Consider the following 20,484-nt stretch of genomic DNA (forward strand, 5'->3'; position numbering starts at 1 on the left):
GATCTGAAGATGAACCACTGTCCTGTATCTGACTCTTTTGCTGTCCTTGCAAAAGGAATTTGGTTTTTACTTCTCTGCTGGCTGACAGCATCACACACGTGGAAGTACAAGATGGGTGCCCAAAATTCAACTTCTGTCTGGGCACAGGAATGACTGTCCAGGCACTCATAGCAGTAGTTGGGGAAAAACATTAGCAAATCATTTTATCACTGGAGACAGATCTTTGTGGTGCTGTGCATTTGAAATGGCTGCACTCCCTCATGCATCTGTAAGGCCATGGTACTGTGTTTTCACACTTCCCGTGGTATGGAGCATCCCTTTCTCTTTTCTGTGGCATTGTTGTCATGACAGCTTCCATTGGTACAGCCATTCTCACATCACCAGTTAAACATAACCGAGCTGGAGCTCAGGGAATTGTTCTGTTCTTCCAGCAGTCACTGTCGGAGGAAGCTCATCTGTTCCTGGACCTCCCCATGTCTATTTTCTGCAGGGCACTGCAGGACAGAGGAGCACCTCCTTCAGTTTTCCTACCATTTTGCTAGTGAAGGGAAGAAACACTGTTTGCTCTGACACTCTAGAAATGTGATGCAGGATAAACAGTGCATGTCCTTAACTTGGCTTGAGTGAAGGGAGGGTAACAACTAGCCCAGTATCCTGTGGGGACCACCATGCCAGTGCCACCAGGATGCCATCAGGAGGATGTTTGGTTTTTCAATAAGAATGGATTGGGCAGCTTTTTATTTTTTATTTAGGGGAAAAAAAATAGGAGACATTCAGTTATGTGCCATTGGGTACCTGTAGGGCCATCCCTTCTTAGAAGTGCATCCTGATCAGGAACAGTCAGTCCTGCAGTCAGGTCCTGCAGGTGGGAAGGACTGGAGGGGTCTGCACTGGTTATCCTCACTCCTTCCGTCGCAGCTGGGAGGGTGCACGTGTGCGTGTGAGGCTTCTACCCATGAGGAGGATCCAAAGGCCGTCAGACCCTTCAGCTTCATGTCTCATTTCCATCAGAGGAGCTCCACCACGTAGCTGCAGTAGGGTTTGGGTCTCATCCTGTGTCATTAGGAAGGAAAGAAACTGTATAATCATTATCCTTTTTAGAAAGTTTAATCACAGCCTGCAGAGGGATGGCGGTGTTTTATCTGACAAATATGTCACTGTCTTTCATCAGTTGATTATAATCATCTTGGAAGTTCCAGTGCGTCTGTTTTTCCCTCTTCTTTTTAACTATTGTGTTTTGTTTAACTTTCCCTAATGAGCCCAGTGAAAAGCAATTGTTCTAAATAAATCATGTGCGCTACAAAGCAGTATATCACAATTAGGTTTCCATTATACTTTAATTAGGCATTCCATTATTAAATTGATGTCGTTGGCTTCTTCCAGGTCTCAGACTAATCCTGAAACAAATTCCTCTTTGTGGATAAATATTAGTCAGTCGTAATTAAAGAGTATTCATTGACGTTGCGGCTTTTCATTAAATCCCTTTCTGATTAAGATGGCTCCCCCAAGTACTGGTCTGATTAAATTTAATAAGATTTGTTCACTTGTGTGTATCGTGGTCTGGTGGAAACTGTTTTAGCACCAGGGGATTGGGAACTATAAGTTCATATCTTGGTGCAGGCAGCCATGGGTCTAAACGCCTGTTTTGCTCAGTGCTGTACACTCGTGTTTCAGGGGGCTCTATGGTTTGTGTGGTCAGTCAGCAGTGGAAAAAAACCATGGGAATTGAATTAGCAGTGTTAGAGTTGAATTTCAAAGGGCTAAGTTACATCTAGAGGGTTACAATAAAGAAGGGAAGATTAAAGTATGTTAGAGGCTCTGTTTCCTTGACTCTTTCATGACTAGGGCTTTGCTGCTGAGTTCAGACTTGAGTGCTTTTCTACCCCAAACCATTTTCTCTCCTGGAGATGTATAGATGAGCTCATTTCTATGTAAATATGCCTCAGCTGAAAACTCAGATAATAAAACAGATGCTCCTGACAGAAGTTCTTCTAACAGCAGAGAATGAAATGTTTTCAGAGCAAAACCCTTGTCCTGGGTTTAAAAATCAAGGTGAAACTAAAGCGTGATATGGCTTTAGTGTCTATATCCATTGGAGAGAGCTTGTAAGCATCACTGTTTTCTGTGTGCTGAAATTATGCCTTCTTGTGGGGCTGCTGGTGCTGTTCTGCATTCCTCCTGCTTTGTACACAGAAATGAAAACAAACCACTGTGACCAAGAATGGCAATAGCACAAATCGGTGAGGCGTGCAAGAGATCGGCTCAGGACATCTGCAGAAGCACTCCATCCAAATATTTGAGGTGGCAGCTAGCAGGTGTTTTTTTCAATATCCAGTTCATACTCTATTTTTGGTGCAGGGTATGTTTTCATCTAGTGTTTTGGTTTGGGATGGGCCGTATTTGTAATATCAAGTATCTCAAAATGCGTTTTCAGTGTCAGGTATCCCAAATGTAATGGTACTGGGTATATCATCTAGCCAATCCGTCATATTTCATGGAATCAGAGCTGTCTCCTGATTCCAGGTTGCTCTTCCTGGGGCTGCTGAAGGCCCCTGAGTGATGCCTGGGACAGTGTGAAGGGGCAGGGTTGGAGGCAGTGTTAGGTCAGTGCACAGCTGAAGAGTTCTCTCTAGCGGTTGGTTGTGGGTAGTGAGGACGGATAGCAAAGTGCACTGAATTAAGGGAAGGGTACTCATCAGTAGCTACTGAAAAAAGGGAGAAACAGAGTAAAGTGAGGAAAGGAAGCTGACCTTCATATCTGAATTACAAAAAAGAATAGTTGTAATGCACTAGAAGCCAAGAATAAAATGTCTTTTCTCTAATAGTCATCATTTATTTACTAATTGCTACTGTTGCAATACAGCAGTGGATGGTGTTATGCTATTCATAGCACCATCCTTCCACGGGCCTGAAGTGAGGGCTGATGGACAGCAAGAATCCATGGCATTTCCGAGGAGGTGGGGTGCACTTTGAGCTGTTGATTACCAAGCAAGAACTGCCACAACTGCTTCCTTCTGAGTATCTGTGGTGAATTAGTTTCCTCTACTCACAGTGACTCACACTAGTTTTGTAGTGACTTTACCAAAGACAAGGCTCAAAATAAGTTGCATGCTCAGTCTGCAGTTTTGGCAAATATTTATTTGAAGCAATGTGAAAGTGCTTAAAAATTATGAGAAAATTATGAGAAAATTCCTACCTTATATCCTGACAAGTCCTAGAAGTACAGAAAAGAGATAGAAGCATTTGAAAAGAGTATGAGCAAGGGTTTTGGAAGAATTGAGGGAAATAAATAGCACCTAATAAGAAGACCAGGGAGACTGGGAAGTATAACCTCTTTAATGCTTGTGTTTTAATTGGGATCCCAAAAGCCTGCATATGCTGTTGTACTACAACAGGACAATTCATACCTACTGCTACTGCTCGCATCGTTAAAAATGTACCACTTTTCTTCTCCAAAAATTCCAGGGTTTAAGCCAGCTCCATTGTTTACCTAGCAGCAACATCCTGCAATGTTGAGCATCATTGGTATGACAGTTGTGTATGTAAACTGCTCCAGAGTGTTTTGCTTTACTGTTAACTCAGTGAGGCCAGTCAGAAATGGCAGTGGAAATTGCAGATACAACAGCTGGATTCTGGTAGAACTGCATTACCTCAAATAGGAATGTGTTTTCTGTTGTAGAGATTGATGCTTAATTTCATCTGCATTGGAGAGAGATTGTTCATTCAAGCAGACAGCAAAGAAATAAGTGTACAGGGGTGGATTACTTCTTTCTCAGACTCCCAGGGATTTGAAATGCCCAACAAATAACAGAAGAATTAGGTGGATAGTCTGTTATGTTAAAGATAAGAATAAGCTCTATATGTTTGTGTATGATTTATTTTAAGGGTAGTTGGTGTCTTATTTTTACTTAATTGTAATGATACTTAGCTTTCCAGAAATACCTGGATGAGTAGTTTAGCATTTTTTTAAAAAATAAAAATAACTCAGCCATTTCCTAATTTAGGTACATTTGCCTGCCTGGCAAGACATCTTATCGTGACAAGGTAGAGTACACATGATGTTTTTTGAAAAGATTTCACTGAAGTGTAGTAAATTATCTTCATTTCAAGCGTAATTGTGATTCTTGTCTGAGCTGGTTGGCAGTTTGCCGGGAAATGCATGTTCGAGCTCAGAGGAGCTGGAAAGTTGCATACCAGAATGTCAGTGTCTCTCTGTTACATGAAACATCATTTTTCTGTTTGAAAAACTAATGGTGTCCTATAAGCCTAGAAACAGCGTGTCTTCTTCTACCTAACTTGTAACATACCTTTGAAAACCAAATCCCACATGTGTGTGTAGAGAAGACTTGTAGTATGGGAGGCTGGGAGAGAGCAGATATGCAGGCAAAGGAATAAACATGGCATTTTTGTTATCTGGATTTGATAAATATAGTTTGGGAATGATAGAGTAAAGAGTGGTGAGTCAGTTTTGCCTGGTCATCTCTAGTGACTGAAATAACTTGTTATTCCAACCCCTTTATCCCTTCATTCCCTTCTCTCCACATATTTTTGTGTTTTATTTATAGCTCGACCAGCTTTTGCTTTGCAATTTGTAAAATAACCCTTCAGAGTCAGGGAGGGAAGACTGAGGAGCAGCAGCTCCTGGGCAGTCTTGTGGATGGAGCCACTGGATCATTCCCTGTTGCCAAGGCCGGATCCCCACCTTCCCATGCACATCCTTCCCTCATCTGCACAGAGATTTCTTTTTTAAACAAGCAGCCTCGGTTCCTGAAGTCATTAATGGGTTTGTGTTGACAGGAGCCACGTGAGATGTTTCAAACCAGCTGGCTGTGACTTTGACAGCAGCAGGGTCAAGAGGCCCTGTGTCTGGAGAGGTGGCAAGGCTGAGTTTTATCTGGGAAACCTTGGTGGGGGTTGTAAGCTGTCCTGAAATGCATTAAATCCACCACCACGACCCATACTTGTATTTATCCTGTAAAGCACAATGTGTAAACAATGCCTGCAATAATTCTGAGCTGAATCTTCTGTGTTTGGCTTCAACTCCCATGCCCAGTATTTTCATCCAGATTAATCCACAAACTAAGGATCAGTTTAGCACTTGATACATCTTAACTTGCAGATCAGGATAAGATACTTCTTGGTCTGCTCCTAGGTTTCCCACAGTACTGACTTCTCATAACATAACTGGACTACTCCATATTAAACCATCTGATTCGGTTTGGAGAGCTGCAAGGGAGCTGGCAGGCTTAATGGCGGTCCCTCTTATTAATTGACTGATGGAGAGGGCAAGGGGAGAGACGTGTTCAAGCAATAAATATGAATCAAAAATCATAGAATGGCTTGGGTTGGAAGGGACGTTAAAGTTCATCTTGTTCCAAGCCCTCTGCCATGGGCAGGAACACCTTCCACTAGATCAGGTTCCTCCAAGCCCTATGCAACGTGGCCTTGAATGCCTCAAGTGATGGGGCATCCACAATTTCTTTGGGCAACCTGTGCCAGTGTCTCACCACTCTCACAGTGAGGAATTTCCTCTTACTATCTGATCTAACCCTACCCTCCTTCACTTTAAAGCCATTCCTGTTTGTCTTGTCACTACATGCTTTATAAAAAGTCCCTCTCCAGCTCTCTTGTAGCCCCCTTCAGGTACTGGAAGGTGTTCTGAGGTCTCCATGGGGCTCTTCTCCAGGCTGAACAACTCCAGCTCTTTCAGCCTATCTGTAGCAGAGATGCTCCAGCGCTCTGAGCATCTGCATGGCCTCCTCTGGCCTTACTCCAACAGGTCCGTGTCTTTCTTATGCCGGGGACCCCAGAGCTGGATGCAGCACTCCAGGTGGGGTCTCACTAGAGCAGAGCAGAGGGAGAGAATCCCCTCCCTAGACCTGCTGGCCACGCTGCTTTCGATGCAGCCCAGGATGCAGCTGGTGGAGCCAATTAGCAGACACCAGCCTGGGGTGAGAGAATCTCAGGCTCTATCACAGGCAAGACTGGAAAAACAAGAAGCAAGTAGGAATGTTAGTACTAGATGCCTGTGTATGGACTTAATGAGGCCATTTTTTGAAAATTCTACTGTTTCCAGCACCCAGGCTTTGAAAAGTATATTGAAATATTAGAAGATATTCAAAAAGCTGTTAAAGGGATTTGAGCTTTAAAAGCCACGTTTCATATTGAGATTTCAGAAACTGAGTAGGTTGAGTTTGTTCAGGAGCAACTTACGAAGTTGACAGATCATACCACCACTTACCTCTGTGAGCAGACAGCTCTCTAATTTAGCCAAGTTACGTGGTCAGGAAGTAGAAGTACAAAAATAATGTACACAGACACATACACGCCCCCCTGATTAGTATGGGGAATTGCTTATCTCATGGTAAAAGCTTTAGGGCAGTGCGGATGTCTGTCTCACCACATCCCATGGCAAAAGCAAAAGCATTCCGCATAAGCTCCTATGTCATTCGGGAGATCAGATTAGATGATGATAACATTCTGTCTGGTCTTAAAGTAATTAAATGAGGTATTTACAGAGATTTCAAAGTCAAAGCTGATCTCCCTCCCCACCACCACTCTCTCAGCAACTTCAGTTAGTGGTATTGTTTACACATTAATGAGATGTAGCATCAGGCTGCAAAACGATGTGATTTAAATGTATTTAGGGGAAGAATTAAGCACATGTAATGGTTGCTGATAGCTGTGAGCATATCCTTGGATGTCTTGATCTTTTTACTATCTGGGCTGGAGGTTCCTGGGGTGGGATCCCAGTAGTCCTCTATTCCTGTATGCAGCACCCAGAGCACATTTCCTTCCTACTGGGGAGCAGAAAGCAGACAGGGCTGTCCTTTCCCCTGGCTCCCACCCTCAGGGACTAGAGGTGCAGTGTCCTTAACTCCTTCGTGTCAGCAGGTGGAAGGTCTCCCTCTCTCCTTGTATCACAATGCCAGTGGAAAATCAGATAGGTATAGAAAGAATTGGTATGCAGGATCACTCTTCTCTGTTAATCAAAGCCAGCATTATCATTCTGTCTTTTTTTGTTTGCTTATTTGATTGCTACACTTACCTAAAAAAGATTTCCAATAACTACTGAGTTGAAAGTGATTTAGATTAACCCCAGCTGACACCGCTGCTTTAAGGAGGGCTGCCTGAGGTTTTAAATCCTCACAAGCATGATACTTCCCAGGAGGGGCTGTAAATCCTTGAAGCTGCTCCCTCCTGATACTGTGTTCTCAGAGAAAAATCACTTAAATCTCGTGAGCCAAGACAGTAATATTTCCCAGTAAGCAGTTTTAGATGGCTTTTGTTTTAATGTCTAAAAGTGTATCTAAGGCTGACATACAATACTCACATATTGGATAACCTGACAAGTTTTCTTCTACTTGTTTCTATCTTTTCTTTGATGACCTTGCTGATCAGTTTATTTATAGAAGTGCCAAGCCTCCTCCTGTCGAGTTTCCTAAGGAAATATGTATAGGGTGGAGGATATTAAGGCATAGGTGGGCGAGTGACTGCCAGTGTTTTATGGAAGCCTGGAAGTGTATGAAATATCTGGAGCTGTGCAGTGAAGGGACTTTGCAGCAGAAAGCAGTTACATTGAGCTGGGAGATGGAATGAATGGATAAGGGCCTCGCATAGAGGTCCCACTTTCAACAGAGCAGCTTAATTGAAGAATGAATATTCTGTTGTGAGAGCATCTCCGTGTGCCTCTCCCCTGGTGGCTCAGCAGCTCATCAGCTGCTGCTGTGATGTACCCTGGTTAAGAATAGCATCCTCTCTGCTGGATCAGAGCAGGGGAAGAGATGGTATAATCCTTGTAAGGTTTAAAGGAATGTCAGTGATAACTAAAGTAGGACAAATTAGGGTTGCTGAGATCCTTTCTAGGGATAGAAATGGGTAACAGCCACCCCTGTTAATGCTAAGGAGACTCGAATTCACCTTTGAGGCTGCTGAGAGTCTGAGCAGTTCATTGCATGGATTTGCCTTGGGGCCATCATCTTTTGTAGCTCACTGGTGGTCATTTTGGCTTTCAGAGCTCCTGTTCTGAATCATTTTGGCCCTCGAGTCCCTGTTTGTACAGATCTCTTTGTCTCGCAGTGAGCTTGCTCAGCATTGCTGGGTAGGAGCAAGTGTCCTTGTAGTTGGTGTGAGTCAGAACTGAGAAACAGGCTGTGCTTGAGCTCCCAAGCAATGCTTTAGCACAGGGAAAGGGCCCATCCATCCAGGACCAGGGGCTTATTCCACTTATTTGGGATCGTGCTGTAGGGCTGAGCTTCACCTCTGGCAGTTGTCTGCAATTGTAGCTGCACTGCAATATTCTCTTTGTGAATGTGTTTGAAGGAAGCTGAAAATAATTTAATCCTGCCTTTTATATTCAGGCTGGGTTTTTTCCCCTAGAATTAAAATACTGTGTTGTCATGGTATTATTGAACACACAATTAAAAGTAATTTTCAGTTTACCTGTAACATCTTTATTTTGAACTTAGTAAGAGGCTCTTGGTTGTAAAGTTTATAATAGGTAATGAGATAAAAGGTTTGTCTGGACCCATACAAGGGAGCACAGAGGCAGAAGGGCAGGCAGGGAAAACCCCAAAGCTCAGATGGAGGAACAGAACCCTTAGCCCAGCTCCTCCAAGGGCTGTCACCGGGGGGCCATCAGCCCATGGGCCAGGAGTGACACCTGTCACAGCGAGAGGGCCTTGTCCATCACCTTACGGACTGGGGCAGGGCTCTGGGAGTCACTACAGGATGCCAAAGAGGAGCATTTGGGGTTTGGACAAGGCTTATGATGGGATGTTTAGGGAAGGAACAGGCAGCTGAAAAAGAGAGGATCCAAAGACCAGCTACTGGATGGCCCTCAGTGTGCAAAGCCAGTTACTGGAGAGGTCAGCAGTGCGTGCAAGGAGTCTGGACCAGCACTGCAGAAGGACTGTGGCCCTGGGGGCTCGTGTGTCCAGGTGTACCAGCACCTGGGAGAACCAAGGATCCGGGCCAGCTGCAGCATAGGCTGGCGACAGGCAGTAATAGAGGCATCCACAGCCTGTGTCTCATTCCCTCTGACAGGTCTTTATCCTAATGAGCCAGAGAGGGGAACACCATGGGGCCATTTTGTTTGCTTGAGAGCTGTTTTCTGTCCATGTTGGCCCGTGGCTGGCTGGCTGTGCCCATGTATAGTACACTTGTGTTGTGTGTGAGCATATTGGGATTGTGTGCTCAGGTTTGCTGGGGCAGGGGGCTTCAGAAACTGAGCTGTACTGGGCTACCAGATACTGCAGGGTAAAAATTCTGATGGAACAACTGGTGTAGTGAAGGAAAACGTCCTCATTTTTCCTTGGAGGTGTTTCTTTAAAAAACATGTCTTTCTCTGATGCTGGTATTTTCATCCTGAGCCTGGTCAAGTTCTCCCTGTGCCACCTCTGAGCACAGTGCCCAAAGCAACCAGCTGTGCATTGTAATCGCCTGAAGTAACGTCGTGTATCAACGGAGCTGAAATATAAATAACTTTGATTAGGGCACAGAAAGTTCAGTAAGTTAAAGAATAGTGCTTTTGAGGCATTTTGTCATCCCAAAATGGAGACTGCCACATGGATTAATCATCGTCTGCATGTTGTGCAGTTTACAGCCGCTTAACAATAATTTGAAACAGACTTTATATTCACTCCTGAGCACTGCAGTAAGCTTTCCTTTTCTGAGGTGTTTTAATAAAGCATAGGACAAAATATTATTCATGGGTATGAAGGATACATAGTTCTACTGCAGGAAGAGAGTTTTGAGACTGTAAAGCTACTGAAATTGGTGTTTCTGTTTGTCCTGAGGAGCTGGGCTACCTGCCTGACATTTTAGCCTAAATGGCAGTTTCTTAGTTTAATTAGATTTCAGATGCAAATCTCTGAACATTATTTGATTTCCTTTGTCCTTCATTCCTTCCTCAAGGGGTCATGGATACACACAGGACAAAGATGATCCTCAGATGTCACTAAAAATATTGCAAGAAGTGTTTTGTCCTCCAACAGCTTCTCTGAGCTATGAACAGATATTTAAGTATCTGAGTTTGCTTATTTCTTTTTTGACCTACTAGAGAAGTAGGATGATGCAGTTTCCCTTAGGGAAATTTTTTCTTAAAATGAGCAGAAACAGGTTTTTGAAGCAGGTCTTTAAATTCAGGTGGAAAAAACATCTTTAAGTCAGTGACTGCCCTGTGTCTTCACTTAGGATCACTTGATTTTCTGGTTGACTGGCACTTTGCTATTGACCTGAAACACGTGCTGTTAGGTATCTCCAGATTGCAGAGACAACAGCCTAACTTCACAGGGGAAGAGACGGTAAAGATGCTCCAAGGATGCAGGTTCAGAGCTGCCTGATTAAACCTAGCCTAAGGGAATTTTGTCCCTTCTCATGAATGGTCTACCTTCATCTGCTGTGGTGACTTTTCTTCCTCTTAGCAGATTGTCTTGTAACTTGCCTTGCCAGGGAATTAAAGCTTCAGGCTGCCATTTGTGTGGAGTTCTTAAATATGTATGACCCAAGCAAGGGGTCTGTTGCATAAGAAACCCAGTATTCTGGTCTTCTCTCTTTCTGATATTTCTGCTCTTTCAGATATGCTAAATTTGCCTTTGATGTTTCTTTTCTTCTTGTGTAAAATACACTTTCATAGATGAACCTTGTAGCTGGAATTAGGAGATACTGGTTCCAGCTGGACACACAGAGCAGGCCAGGTAAACCTCCTTTGCCTCAATTTCCCCACATGTGGAAAAAGTAACGTTCACCCTCCTGTGTGCAGCTCTGAACTTTGTTCTGGCTGACTAAGAAGCCATATTGTAGTCTAGACCTTCTAGAGTCTGGTGGGAAGCCCCACTGGAAGGTATCTTGTCTGGGGATGCTATGGATCCATAGGCAAGGAGTAGAGGCTTTCCTATTTCTGATCAGGAATTCATGGAGAGAAATACACCTGCATACCAAAGAGATCAGACCAGCTGTGTGAGTGCAGGGAGTCCTGCTAGTGCTGCTTGCACAGAGTCAGAAAATCTGTGTCCTAAGCATATCTGATGATTTATTATCTGTGATCTGTATGCCGGTGGCCCTTAAATGTCAAGCCTTGATTTTTCAAGTAGTTCATGTAGTTGGCAGACTGATAGTTCAGCTGCCCAGACATGAATGACTGCAAGATGTGCAAGAAACTCATCTAGCCAAAAACTCTTCTCATAAAAGGCTTTTTTGATGCAAGGATATCAGGAAGACTGGACCTTTCTGGCCTCCCTCTTGGGGTAAAGTGTGTAGGTTTTATGTTCCACTAGAGCTGGGAAGCTATGGAGGATTGGGCGGAAGGAGATTGTAAGAGACGGAAATCTCTTGGAGGTTTTTTGTGTAGCAGCCCTTCCCCTGGTTGGGCCAGGAACTAAGGGGTGGATGTCTGTCCTGTAGGATGACTGTAATTCTGATGGTAGAAGTATTTGGAATAGGGGAGGAAAAGTGCAAGCTGTTCTCAAAACTAAAACGTTTTGTGCTAAGGTGCAACAGGTTGACCATTATTTCCCTTTGCTGGGGCTGGGCATCTAAGACATGTCCAATTTTGGCATCTCTTGGAAGGAGATCTGAAAGATTGTACCTGTGCAGAACACCGGGATTCTCTGCTCAGTTCAGAGGTGATCCCAGAGCTAGACAAAAGATGGAATATTGAGTTTTTCCCTGATAGACCTCCAGGGAGCCATATAAATCTCTTTAAAACCCCAAGTAACCTGCCACAAAACTGTCCGAGAGATCGTTTCAAAACAGCACAATCATAAAATACTCTGAAAGGCTGAATAGGGTTTTTTCCCCTTCTTGTGATATTTGGAGTTGAGCTTTAGATACATCATTTTGAACATGGCCTTTTAAAGTAACTTTCTATTCTGGCCCTGTCATTTTTAGGGCTGTAAAGGAAAACCAAAATGCCAGGGACGGGGAGGAAATGAAAACGAAGAGTGAGGCTAAAGAGTAGGTTTTGATCATCTTTGCAAGAGGTGGCATCATCTGTGAGAACAAAGGTCTTCAGTTGCTGCAACTGGAGACGGCTTTTAGTCTCCAATTCTATTTTGCCCTTAGCCAGCCAGCCAAATAAAAACAGCAACATAAATCACTGCTGGCAGAACTTAACAGTTATGCAACGTCCAGTGCACCACATGCCTATTTTTAGATCAGTTTTACACTAGCAGAATTTACTTTATGAAATCTAAAAAGAATGTCTGTTCAGAGGCTGGGGGATAAAGACGGTATTTAGAAAGTGCAAAATGTAAAAACACTTAGTACAAGGGATGCTCTAGCAAGCCCTGCTTTGGCAATACTGATATCCTTTCAAAAATGTTGGCTCAATCAGGCATGCTAATGAAGAGTAGGGGTTTTTTCATCAATATCCCCTTGAATTTCTACTCTGCAATTGCTGTTTGAATGGTTAGCTATGCTCCCTTTACCCAAACAGCTGAACGTCAGACTCACATACAGCTCTTGTTTTCCAAGACCAGATGTGCATCTTCTCTCCTTTACATTTGACTTAATTCTCTTACTATTGTAATTCTGCATTAGTGTGTGCTGTGTATAATCTTGTTCCCAAAGCTTTTTGTTCAGATTCAGAACGTGCAGTGATTGGGAAAAGTTCAACCTCTCAGCCTTCAGATATTCTAGCGGGTGAAACACAGTCTGCATAGTTAATGTATCTCTGGGATTTCTGCCATAATTTGGACAGTTTTCACTCATGTCTTGAAGCAGATTAGTGTTCTGAGTGTTGCATGATCTGTATTCATCTTTTTTCCCCCAAACCTTTCTTCTAGGTGACAATCTCGATGCCATCCATGACATCACTGTGGCATACCCCCAAAACATTCCTCAGACAGAGAAGCACCTTTTGAAAGGAAACTTCCCAAAGGAGATTCACTTCCACGTCCAGAGATACCCCATAGAGACAGTGCCCACTTCTAAGGAGGAGCTGCAGCTTTGGTGCCAGAAGCGCTGGGAAGAGAAAGAGGAGAGACTGCGACACTTCTACGAAGGTGGAAAACGCTTCAGTGCCACGGGGCAGAGCATTGTCCCGCCCTGTAAATCCGAGCTCAGGGTCCTGGCGGTGAAGTGCGCCTCGCTGCTGTACTGGACGGTGTTCCCACTGGGAATGCTCGTGCTGCTGTACCTGTACAGCTTTGCACAGTGGTACTTTGCAGCCATGGTCATCTTTTTCGTTGTGCAGCAAAAGATATTTGGTGGGCTGGAACTCATTGAACTCGCTTGCCATCGGTATTTTAAAAAGCAACAGAAATTTCACGACACAAAAGTAAAAATCAATTAGTTCTGGGGTCAAGGAAGGGTGGTTTTGAGATGCCCTGAAAATTTGATGCACAGGGAACAATTTTTGCATGAGAATTGTCTTTTACTATCGCCATTGTTAGGCATTTGCACATGATTCTGTGAAGAGAAAGAAAAATGTTAGTTATTGCTACACGTGAAAATGGTAGTTTTTAATCTCTGAATGTAATTTCGACATTGCTCTCACAAGCAGCTAGCAACTGCATTCTGCTGTCATTAGGAAACAAATTGCTGGATTATTGAACAATCATAAGGACATTAATAAATGTGACATGCACTGAAGTTTCATGTAGAAACCCAAACAGTTGGCTAAGAGAGGCAGATGTACGATTTCTTTGTAGTCACATTGGCATGAAGTAAGCACCGGATTTGGAAAACTGGTAAGTTTTGATGGTAGGTGAAAGTTGAAGAAGTTGTTCTGTTTCTTTTTTCTATTTCAAATACTCAAACTTATTTTGAAGTAATATTTTTGCATAAGCTTTTCCAAACACTACTGAACCTACCAACTATTCAACTGTTCTGGCTTGGTCACTCAGGAGGATTTTCAAGCCTTGCAGTCTTGTGTCATAGTACAGAAAACAGTACAGTGCTCGCTCTGTCTCCATTTAAGTGTTTGCTGATTATTTAATAGACCTGTGCAGCTAAGTTTTTCTCTCTCACTGTTTCTTTCTGTTTTAGTCTCCCTGTTAGCTGTGGGAGACTTGTTCCTACTGTAGTATGCAGAGCTGCAGGATAGGGGAGCTGGTTTTTATTGGTTTAATGGTATTTTTTTCTCACAGAGGCAGAAATAGCTGTTCCTCTCTGAGTAACTGGAAAATGTTTTTCAAAAAGGTTTCCTTGTATCTTTGTAGACATTCTTTGGCTGAAAGCATTTTATTTCATTTTTAGAGTAGGCAAGATACCTTTTTTTTTTTGTATTAATTTTGGTTTTCACATTGCTTCCTTTGGCATTTCACGTGTCCATGTACATAAGCAGGAAGACTGCTTGTTCAGTGCATGTCAGACAGACCTGTTGAAATGCAAAAGTTCTCTCCTTGGTGGTACAAGAGATGGGTTTGGGTTTTAGACTTAGCACAGGGAAGAGCTGCATCTTCCCTTTGCACACTGGCTTTGTTTGCCTGATGACATCACTTTTTCAACCTCCTTCGCAATTTTTGGGGGGTTCTTCTGGGGCTCACATTATGGTACTCTCCCTTATTTTCATGCCATTCAGAAAACCTGAAGTCTTAGACAAGGCACTTTCAAGTGTATCCCTTGTCATATATAATAAAAGTAATATTCATGCTCACACAGAAAAAGACAAAAACATTGCCAGCACTTTGGAGACACTTCAGGTCTTCAGGTTAGATTGTTTTGCAACCTCAAAAATTAGGCAACTTGACAATTGTATTGCTGCAAAACCTTCCTCACTTACTAAGTGTTTGTTCTTTATTGCATGAGGGCTTGTTTGAGCTGGACCCAGATGGCCTGGCTCCGTTTGTTGACTGGCATTGCTGTGAAATATGCAAGTCCAGAGTGCAAAATGTATCTCGTACTGTGCTGCATATCTCAAGTGTTGGGTCGGCGTGGTGGACACACCTGTTTGCTTCTAAATTACAACACTAAGCATGTTGTCTAATGTGTTTGTTTCAAAGACCATTTTTTGAACGAATCACCAGCCTCTATTCAGCTGTCCCTTGCAAGGTGACAAGTCTTTTTTAATCTATGCTTATAAAAACTAATAGTTTATTATGCGGAAAGTACTTGAAGCCATCTGTTTTACTCCAATTTTTTTAATCCCTTTTTTCTTAAAAATAATAAAACTAGGTTTCTATTTAGGGTTATGTTTCTTAATGATTTTTTCGTGTTTGTATTTGTGTACCTGACAACTGGTGTTGCATTGTCATGAGGGGAAGGAGGTCATTTCTGCGCCTTGAGGTCTTTTTTTAAAGCAGTTCTGTGATATCACAGGCATGGTTGCAGCTTAAACCTCCATAGCCTGGTTTTTCTTCAGCTAATACCCTGCACATTCAGGTAACCCACTGCAAGGGAAAACCTAAAAGCCTCATTTGTGGTTAATGCAGAGGAGACCTAAAAGGCTTCTTCCAGTCTGCCCTGAGCCACGGCTGTGCTTTCATACCAGGAGTAACCATAGGCAGCCTACTCCAATAGCCTTAACATAATCTTCAGGAATGACTTCAGAGGACAGGTTCATGTGTTGGTGACATAAAATACCAGCTATGCTTTTCTCAGTCATTCAGAGAACTTTGTGGTGTCATCAAATGTATCAGGAACACCAGTGTGAGTCTTGGTCATGGCACAGTACAGGATTTATGTCTGTGTGTAGTTAAAGTTGAGCTCTGAAAATGAAGTCAATGCAATCCATCGTTGACCCTTACAAGGGGCTTTCTCCCAGCTGGAGCCAAAAATGTGACCTACTGTAATGTGGTAAAAACATCCTGCAAAATCTGTAACTTGTCTTCCTCTCTCACGTGTTTGGATCAAAGAGAAAGAATAATCTGCTTGTCAGCTGGTAATGTCACGTTTGCAATGCCCGTGATGCAGAGTGAGTGGTGAGTGAAGAATCCTCCTCTCACAGGGAAGGGTGTTGGGTTTGTGTCTGATGTAAATGTTTATATTATGTGCATCGTTTTCCAGGTCAATTAGAAATGCAAGATGGGAAAAACGTTGAACAAAAACTAAAAACTTTGTGGATAGAGAAGATTCTTTGTATAAAAAGTGATTAAGGAACTGGGGGAAGAATTATTTTTTTTCCTTTGGTGAAAATGTAGCTTTTTACTCAAAAGGTTCTAATATACAGATTTCTTGGAGAGTACTTTGTTCCTACCCTGTCTCCCTTTTCAAAGATCACCAAGATGGCATTTAGGGACATGGTTTAGTGATGGACTTGGCAGTGCTGGGTTTACAGTTGGACTCAGTGATCTTTTCTCGCCTAAATCATTCTGTGATTCTGTGCTGGGTAAATCACTTTGAAATTTTTTCAATGCTATTGGGCTAAAGGTGCTAGTACTCCAGGAATCACATCACCCTCTTCCATGAGACATGGATTGGCACTGGGACTCGTCTCAGTAGCTGGTTTGTCCCAGTTCACCTTCTCTCGTAGCCCAGCAGCTGCACCTCTGAGCTCTGTCTGCAGGACCTACAGATCTTGCTGGGTCTTGTATATATTGTTTGGGATCAAGGCTGTGTTTTAAGGACGCTGCTTCCCCTTTGCTCAATCAAATGTTTCCTCATCAGCATCAGGGGGTTTCTTTCTCTCTGCTCGGAACAGAAGGTTGAAATCCTGCCATCTGTGTGTGTCATCAGGCTCATCTGGGTAGCAGCATGTCAGGCCAAGACATTTTTATCTTGGCTTCAAAGCTGCAAGGCCCAAAGCTGCTCTGTAAGGTGTTGTCTTGATCATAGGAGATGTAGTTCCTAGTTTTGTGCATTGCATCAATCAGTGTTGTTTAAAAATGATCCATGTTTTTATAACTTGATTTTATATGTGCACTGTGTGAAAGGAAACACCAGGAGAAAGCCTTAGTTTTCAGATTTCACTGATAATATTATTAGAATGTTTTAACCATGTACCAGTTACTCTACAGCAACAATAAAGACCTGAAGCATTGCATGTGTTTAATTTTGCTCTTTTCTTTTTACTGCACTTGTCTTCAGTCATATGGCTGACTGGCTCAGGCAGACTGGTGTCCATTTCGATGCTCCACTCATGGTTTGTGGCTGTTGAGGGAAGAAGAATCCCCCATCTCTCCATGGGAGGCTGGAAAGGGGCATCTGGCTCTACCCTCCCTTCCAGCTTCTTCATGTAAAGGTGTCACTGTTGTCCGCAGGGACGGTGCGAAGAGCGACACAGAAGCCCAGGATAAATGGGGTTATTTAATTAATTATCACCTCATTTATGTAACTTGGTTCACAATAGAGAAATGACATTATTGGATATTGACCATATTGACATGTATTGACCATACACCTCCCAGAGTGATTGGCTGAATGCTACGACACCTATTTCAAAATATTTTCTTCAGTGTGGAGAACAAGACTGTGCATAACAAGTTTGCACCTGTGAGATAAAAGTCTTGGTTTACAAAAACCCCCTACACTGTTTACAGCTAGCTTGCATGAGAAAGGAGACTCTCACAAGCAGCTGTAAAATATAGGAAAAATTCTCTGCCAGCCTTTTCAGCATCTACATAAAGGGGCACAGAAACCTTTGAGTGTCCAAGAACCACAGCTCAGCTTCAGCCTTGCTGTGCTGCTTAACCAGGATTGTTAAAGAATAGCCTTAGGCAGTGGTAGGTGGGTAAGTCCTCCATTTTAGCCATATTCTGTTACCTCCCATGTAATTACTGACACAAGAAATGATCTATGGCAAAGTTCATGTTCTTAGAGGACCTTTTTTTAATGTAACTTCAGGTCTCAGGCCCCTTGGTTTCTCTCTCCATTGCTTGAGTGCTACTCTGATGTAGAGGCACAAGGGCTGTTTCTCAGCTCCTCATTACCCAGTTGGGAATAGCCTTGCCATAATGGCCCTAGGGAAAGCCCCACATCTCCAGCAGGTATCCTGTGTCAGAAAGAAGAAACGGAGACCCTGGTAGCAGACAGCGCAGCTGGAGGTGATATTGGCCATGTCTGTGTATTCTCAGAGCATTCAAATGAGTTCCCCAAAGTCAAAATGAATGGCTTGGCACTCTGGAAATGTGGCTGTCCCTTCCTCTTGGTTTCCTCACAAATATGCAATTAAAAAATGTATTTCTCTGTTTTGCCTGTCCTTACAGAAAGCATTAGTAATGGAGGCCAAAGCTTTCACCCTCTAGCTGCCCCAAACCCCTCCTTTGCAGTTCAGTACTGTGGAGAAAAGGTGGTCTTATTTCCTGAGAACTTTGAATCACACAGAATCTCAACCAGAAATTGCTCCTGGGAGCAGGGAGTATGGCCTGTGCGTATAACATTAAAGGTGACTTTCACCCTAGAGGGCTTGGGCTGAGGCATGTGAGGGGGAGAGAGTTTGCCTCTGTCCTTGTCTGCCTCTGGGCAAGCAGTTTTATCAGGAGTGGCTATCAGGCCCCAAGTTTTTAAGTAGATGTCTTTGTTCTATTACAGTAGGGCCTCCAGATGGTTTGTCATCCCCTTTTCTGGAGGTCTTCATCTGGGAGGACTGTTTCTCTGGTGGTGGGACATGCAGGAGACTGACAGGAAGAGTTTGAACAAAACTGTGTGCATTTCTCAGGTGAGCATTGCTGCTCTCAGTAGAAGATGGGAGAGTGTTTGCTGCATCTAAGATGCTTCGTGCTGGGCTGCATGAGAGACACAGAGGTGCAGGTGCTGGTAAGTGTAATGGTTTTGGTGGTCAGCAGCCTCTTCCCTAGATTTCTCTCTCCATCTTGCTTGTCTGAGGGAGGAGGTGAGGACCCCTTCACTCACAGCTGCAGGGAGCCGAGAAGCACCTTCAGCCTTACCAGAGAGAAGAGCTAAAGGGGCTCAGGCCTCAGCATTGCTTGTGCACCCCCAGGACACATAGAGGAGGATAAGCTGCTGCAGGGTATGAGAGCACAAGGAGATGCTGTGGGAGGCGCAGGAGGCACTGCTTTCTGTGGAGCTGTAACCTGGCAATAACACCGCTGCTGGGTCTTGCCCTCTGCCCCCCTGCACTGTTTCTTTCCCTGCCTTCAAGGCTCGCTCTGCTCTCTGAACGGCTGGGTGGCCAGTGAGCCAGAGGAATGGATGTAGATTAATGGATGTAGATTAACACTGAAGGGGGAGGAAAATGTAAGGGATAACAGGATAGAGGTGCTAGAGAAAGTGTTGGCTCCTCCTGGTGCTGGGTACAGCTGTTGGGAGCATGTCATCCTGTCTTAGAGGCTGGAGGAAAAGGTCTGTGCTAAAACACTTCTTTACTTAGGCAACTTTTGAGAAAGTGAGCAGAGAAAGAACATCCTCCATAGGGTGTCTCCCAGCAGGATGGTTGGACTGCCCCAGGATGAGCCTCTCTCTGTTCTTTCCTGACAGGCTGCCCACCAGTGCTGGCATTGCCCAGGTGTCCCTGTAGCTACTCAGGGTGCTGTCTCCTCTGTGCTCAAGTTGTTCACTTGATGTCCTGGGTTTAAACACATGCAAATGGCTCCTCTTGCTTCTTTTCCTGGCAGTTGTGCAAGACCCTGGGTTCTTTAAGGATAGAATAATCCTTCACTGTCAGTAAGATTCCCACTGGCAGGCTGGGAAGCTACTCACCTTTCCAGGGAAGCTTGCAACATCACTTGTAACAGGGTTGCCTTACGCAATCCATGTTTTGCCTGGCAGCCACGTGCTCCCTCACCTTCCCGGCAAGGAGCTGCCTCATCATCCCCCTCCCCACCAGCACGGTTTCCCTTCCCGTTATCCACTGAAATTATTCAAGTGAAGATATTCTGCCTGCTGGTAGGTCCCCACATTTGCCTCCTACAGCTTTGCACTCCCTGCCAGTGCTGTTCAAAGTGCTCTCTGAAACTCAGCTCTGAACTCACTTCACTCAAGTGCCCTTTATATAGCTACCTAAGCAAAGGTCCCCAGTTTCCCCGGGCTTTCCTTGGTGCTTTGTGACAGGCACAAATCATCAGAGTCAGTGGGTCAGTCTCAAGGTCACAGCAGGGAAACCTTCCAGCACCTGTGGATCAGACAACCATGTGCAGTCCTGGACATGGGCAGGTCAGGATCTGAACTTGTGCTGCTTCTTACACGCCTTAACACCAATCCCTGCAGGAGCAGAACCAGCATTTAAAGGCAATGTTCTAAACAACCTCTTTTGGCAGCAAACAAAACTTCTCTGATTCCTCTATTGCTCTATGCCTTCCTTCTCCTCTCTCCCTCCAAGGAGTGAGAGAGGAGAAGGTTTTGGGACACCCTCAGTTGCTTAAAGCAGGAGAACAATGATCCCAGAGCCACTGTCCTACATGGATCGGGCTGTGCTGGCCAGGTTCACGAGGCAGGAATTGAGGGCTGCTTGACACTGCAGGCTCCTTGCACTTGTCTGTCCCTGGAGAGACACACAAGGAGAGGGACTGGATCCAGTTCCTCACCCACACTGGGCTCCTGTGTGGCCGTCTGCCAGCTGCTTCATCTGCACGAACAGTGTGAGATCCTCACGGCCAACACAAAGGGACACTGAGCATCATCCCACAGGATCCCAGAGCTTCAGCC

At 44.1% G+C, this 20,484-nt stretch overlaps 1 protein-coding gene across 4 annotated transcripts in view; it reads left to right on the forward strand.

Moving 5' to 3' along the window:
- Window positions 1–16,924, forward strand: part of LCLAT1 (lysocardiolipin acyltransferase 1) — a 113,289-nt gene extending 96,365 nt beyond the window's left edge. For all 4 annotated transcript variants that reach the window (XM_017730136.1, XM_017730135.1, XM_017730133.1 and 1 more), the window contains one exon: window positions 12,786–16,924. In XM_017730136.1, the coding sequence (XP_017585625.1) occupies window positions 12,786–13,294 (509 nt within the window). In that variant the 3' untranslated portion in view covers window positions 13,295–16,924. The remainder of the gene's footprint in view (window positions 1–12,785) is intronic.
- Window positions 16,925–20,484: the final 3,560 nt, after the last annotated feature.

This window comes from Corvus brachyrhynchos, unplaced genomic scaffold, assembly GCF_000691975.1.
Source record: "Corvus brachyrhynchos isolate BGI_N302 unplaced genomic scaffold, ASM69197v1 scaffold101, whole genome shotgun sequence".
Classification (NCBI taxonomy): domain Eukaryota; kingdom Metazoa; phylum Chordata; class Aves; order Passeriformes; family Corvidae; genus Corvus; species Corvus brachyrhynchos.